The sequence below is a fragment of the Salvia miltiorrhiza genome, chromosome 8 (assembly GCF_028751815.1).
Source record: "Salvia miltiorrhiza cultivar Shanhuang (shh) chromosome 8, IMPLAD_Smil_shh, whole genome shotgun sequence".
Classification (NCBI taxonomy): domain Eukaryota; kingdom Viridiplantae; phylum Streptophyta; class Magnoliopsida; order Lamiales; family Lamiaceae; genus Salvia; species Salvia miltiorrhiza.
The window spans coordinates 19,519,029-19,523,966 of NC_080394.1; the positions used below are offsets into that span (position 1 = coordinate 19,519,029).

Here is a 4,938-nt window from a genome sequence, read left to right on the forward strand (position 1 = left end):
AAAAAAAAAAACTTTTAGCTCCTCTATACGACATTAAACAAAACTTAAGGATGAAAACCTGGTAAACTTAAAAGGAAAAAGAGCAAACACAAGTAAAACAGTAATAAATTTTGAGCCGTTGTTCACGAGGTCGGACAATCGAGCCGTAGCTCCATTTGACAGAAGCCAGACTCCCCAGCAGCCGAGCTAGCGGCTCGTTTGGCTGCCGAATCCGGCGTCTTCGCACAGCGGCTAAACGGCTCGAACCCCAGCATCAACTCTAGCTCAATTTCTCCTTCCTCGCCGCCTCGCCCGTCGTCTTCCCTCATCGAGCTGTCGCCGTCCCGGCTCTCATGGTCCGTACCAGCTGGTTCCGCCGCCGCCTCAGACTGGTGGCTCAACGAGGAATCGTGGCTAATCGAGACGTTAACCGGCGAGGCCCGAGCCCGCTTCCCCGAGCGCTTGAACCGGCAGCGGTTCCTGACCCGGCGAAGGTCGTTGGAGGCGGGGAATTTATGTTCCTTGTTGACGTGCCTTATGTCGTAGGCCTTCAGGGGTGGCCCGTCTTTAGGCTCGGTGGTCATCTGAGTGACCGGAGCCCCTCTGAGCACGGCCTCCACCGCGCTGTGGCAGAGCTGCCAGCTGTCCGACCACAGCAACCCGATCGACCCGTATATCGGGTTCACGATCCTTCCGCACGCCTCGTAGAGTAAGGACCTGAATATAGCTGCATGTCGTAAACTCAGATATGTCAGCAAATATTGAATACTAGCTGGAATTTGTTGAAAAGAAATGGACAAGAGTGCGGACGGACCAGGGCGGAGATTGGAGGGGCCGGCATTAATGAGGTTCATGAGGCCGGCGCGGCCGTAGAACTTGGCGAGGAAGACGGTGGCGTTGGCCTGGGAGTCGGGGCTTTTGATCCATTCCAAACACGGCCTAATGCTGCAGTTGTCGCCGCACCCTTTCCTAAGAACTCGGCATCCATTACAGCTTATCCGCATTTTTCTTCTTACTACTGCAAATAACAGAAAGAAATGAAGGGTATCTGTGTTTATATATAGGAAGTGAGTTTGTCCTTCATATATATATACGTGTGTAAGAAATGGGCAGCCGCAGGGGTGGGGGCGGGGGGTTGTAAACTAGGGTCGCATGCAGTTTGGTGGTAACTAAAGGTGGGATTGTTGTGTTGAGGGTTTCTACATTCATGGAATTTGGAGAGGGGCGGCGGCTTCACTACACATTTCTATTAAACTATAAAATGTCAAACAGCTAAGTGCCTTACTCTCACACTTGGCGCGTGCGCTACACTCCCCACACAGATTCATGTTCCAATTGGTCGGGTGCAGGTCCACAAGGGATAACACTGTCGAATGATATAAATGCATCCGCGGCTCTTCGTAGAGCCAGCTATGTATATGTTGGAATATTAAAATAAACTTGATTTTTTGAGTGAAGATATTTTAAAAGAAAAATATAGAGAATTCTAGAAAAAGTAAGTGAAGATATTTGTATTAGAAATATCTAGAATCAAGATATTTTAAGTAGAAAAATCTAGATAGAAAAAATCAAGAGAATTCTAGAATTCTCACTTGACTACTATATATATGTGGAGGTTGTATCAATTGTTAAGAATGAAGTGAATTAAAGAAAGATTGTGTTAGCAAACTTCAATCCTCCCACTCAAATTCTTAAGCGCACACACGTCCACAACCAATTTCTCCAAATTTCCTCCTACCAATTAAATAAATTCTCCATTATATATTCTTATATTCCAACAAAGTGGTATCCGAGCCATAAAATCCTACCTGTGGAATGGCCAACCTACAATCGTTTCAAGTCCCCATGCTTAACAAGAGCAACTTCGACAATTGGAGTATCAAGATGAAGGCGCTATTAGGAGCCCACGACGTTTGGGAGATCGTGGAGAATGGCTACGAGGAGCCGCAGGACGAGGCCGCACTATCCCAACAACAAAAGGATAGATTGCGAGACGCGAGAAAGAGAGACAAGAAGGCTCTCTATCTCATTTATCAAGCGCTGGGGGACGACGATTTCGAGAAGATCTCGAATGCGAGTACCGCCAAAGAAGCGTGGGAGAAGCTCCAGAACGCGTGCAAAGGAGCGGAGCAAGTAAAAAAGGTACGACTTCAAACTTTAAGAGGAGAGTTTGAGTCTTTACATATGAAAGAGTCCGAATCGATATCGGATTATTTTTCAAGAGTCTTGGCGGTGTCTAATCAAATGAAAAGAAATGGTGAAAAATTGGAGGATGTAAGAATTATGGAGAAAATATTACGGTCACTAACCCCAAAGTTTGAGCACATTGTGGTGACGATCGAAGAAACTAAAAATTTGGAGGAGATGACGATCGATCTCTTGTTGGGGTCGCTGCAAGCATATGAGGAGAAGCAAAAGAAGAAGCAAGAAATTTCAGAGCAACTTTTAAAGTTGCACGTAAGCCCGAAAGAGAAAGAAGAAGGTCCGAGCAATGGCTATGGACAGTTCGGGAGAGGACGTGGCCAAGGGCAAGATCGAGGCAGAGGCCGAGCACGTGGACGTGGTCGAGGACGAGGAGGCTTCGTCAACAATGGTGAAAGAAATGAGTTTACAAGTGGTCGGGGGAGGAGCAACCCGCAGTCGAAGACGATAAGTCTTCAATAAAGTGTTATAATTGCCATAAATTTGGGCACTATGCTTCCGAGTGCAGAAGTGAAAAAGTAAGGATTGAAGAAAGGATCAATTATGCCAAGAACACGAGCGAAGTAAATGGTAGTGTGCTTCTGGCATATAAAGGAGAAGCTGGAAGAGATGACACGTGGTACCTCGACACCGGTGCAAGTAACCACATGTGCGGAAAGAGAAGCATGTTCGTGGAGCTCGATGAGTCGGTAAGTGGCAACGTCTCCTTTGGTGATGAATCTAAAATTCCAGTTAAAGGAAAAGGGAAAATTTTAATCCGCTTGAAGAATGGAAATCGTGAATTTATTTCCAACGTTTATTACGTGCCCAATATGAAGAATAATATATTGAGTTTGGGACAACTCTTAGAGAAAGGTTATGATATTCACATGAGAGATTATAACCTTTCAATAAGAGATGGCAAAAATAATCTTATTGCCAAGGTGCCAATGTCCAAAAATAGAATGTTTCTATTAAATATTAGAAATGATGTGGCCAAATGCTTGAAAGCTTGCTATAAAGATCCGTCTTGGTTATGGCACCTACGGTTTGGGCACTTAAATTTTGGCGGCTTGGAGTTGCTATCAAAGAAAGAGATGGTGAGAGGCCTACCATCCATCAAACATCCCGATCAACTCTGCGAAGGTTGTCTACTCGGGAAGCAGTTCAGAAAGCCATTTCCAAAGGAGTCAAGCTCAAGAGCTCAAAAGCCACTGGAGTTAATTCACGCTGATGTGTGCGGGCCAATCAAGCCAAGCTCCCTCGGTAAAAATAATTATTTTCTGCTCTTCATTGATGATTTTTCTAGAAAAACGTGGGTATATTTCTTGAAGCAGAAGTCAGAAGTATTTGATGTATTCAAGAAATTCAAAGTTGCCGTCGAGAAGGAGAGCGGACGACAAATTAAGGCCATGAGGTCTGATCGAGGTGGAGAATTCACGTCAAGGGAGTTTTTAGAATTTTGCGAAGCAAATGGAATTCGACGGCCCCTGACAGTTCCGAGATCCCCCAACAGAACGGAGTGGCGGAAAGAAAAAACAGAACAATCATGGAGATGGCAAGGAGCATGCTAAAGACGAAAAATTTGCCTAAGGAGTTTTGGGCCGAAGCAGTGGCGTGCGCGGTGTACCTATCCAACCGATCACCGACAAGGAGCGTGTGGGGAATGACTCCACAAGAAGCCTGGAGCGGGAGAAAGCCAGGAATTTCCCACCTAAAGGTATTTGGGAGCAAAGCCTACGTGCATGTACCGGATGAGAGAAGGAAGAAGCTCGACGATAAAAGCGAAGCATTCATCTTTATCGGGTACGACTCTAACTCTAAAGGCTATAAGTTATATAATCCAAATACCAAGAAAATAGTGATAAGTCGAGATGTGGAGTTCGACGAAGAAGGAGTGTGGGATTTTAATCCCAGTGGTGACTTCACCTTCATCCCACAATTCGATGATGAAAGGACAGTCGAGCAAGTTGGAGAAGTCCAACAAGAGGTAGTGACTCTGCCAGCCTCACCTATACAAGTTACTCAAGACTCGCCACCATCTTTCTTAAATGAAAGAGCCACACCACGAGCAAGGAATTTGGATGAGATATATGAAGACACTGAAAGGTTAGAAGATCTCACATTGTTTTGCCTATCTGCTGATTATGAACCTAAAGCAGCAAATAGTGAAAATTGGCGAGTTGCAATGGACGAAGAGATCAAAGCCATAAACAAGAATGATACGTGTGAGCTCGTGCCACTACCGGAAAGGCACAAGGCCATTGGAGTCAAGTGGGTGCATAAGGAGAATTCCAAAGGTGAAGTTGAAAGATATTAAGCAAGGCACGTCGTGAAAGGATTTCGCCAAATTCAGAAGTTTGCTCGGAATGACAAATCAAGTTTAAGGGGGAGTGTTGGAATATAAAAATAAACTTGATTTTTTGAGTGAAGATATTTTAAAAGAAAAATATAGAGAATTCTAGAAAAAGTAAGTGAAGATATTTGTATTAGAAATATCTAGAATCAAGATATTTTAAGTAGAAAAATCTAGATAGAAAAAATCAAGAGAATTCTAGAATTCTCACTTGACTACTATATATATGTGGAGGTTGTATCAATTGTTAAGAATGAAGTGAATTGAAGAAAGATTGTGTTAGCAAACTCCAATCCTCCCACTCAAATTCTTAAGCGCACACACGTCCACAACCAATTTCTCCAAATTTCCTCCTACCAATTAAATAAATTCTCCATTATATATTCTTATATTCCAACAGTATAGAGTCATCCCTCAATAAA

General features: G+C 43.9%; 1 protein-coding gene across 1 annotated transcript; it reads right to left on the reverse strand.

Moving 5' to 3' along the window:
• LOC131001661 (LOB domain-containing protein 40-like) lies at window positions 1-1,048 on the reverse strand. Its single transcript, XM_057928223.1, has 2 exons — window positions 794-1,048; window positions 1-706 (listed from the first exon to the last, which is right to left on the reverse strand). The coding sequence occupies exons 1-2, from the start codon at window positions 981-983 to the stop codon at window positions 123-125; spliced, it is 774 nt and encodes a 257-aa protein (XP_057784206.1). The 5' UTR covers window positions 984-1,048; the 3' UTR covers window positions 1-122.
• Window positions 1,049-4,938: the final 3,890 nt, after the last annotated feature.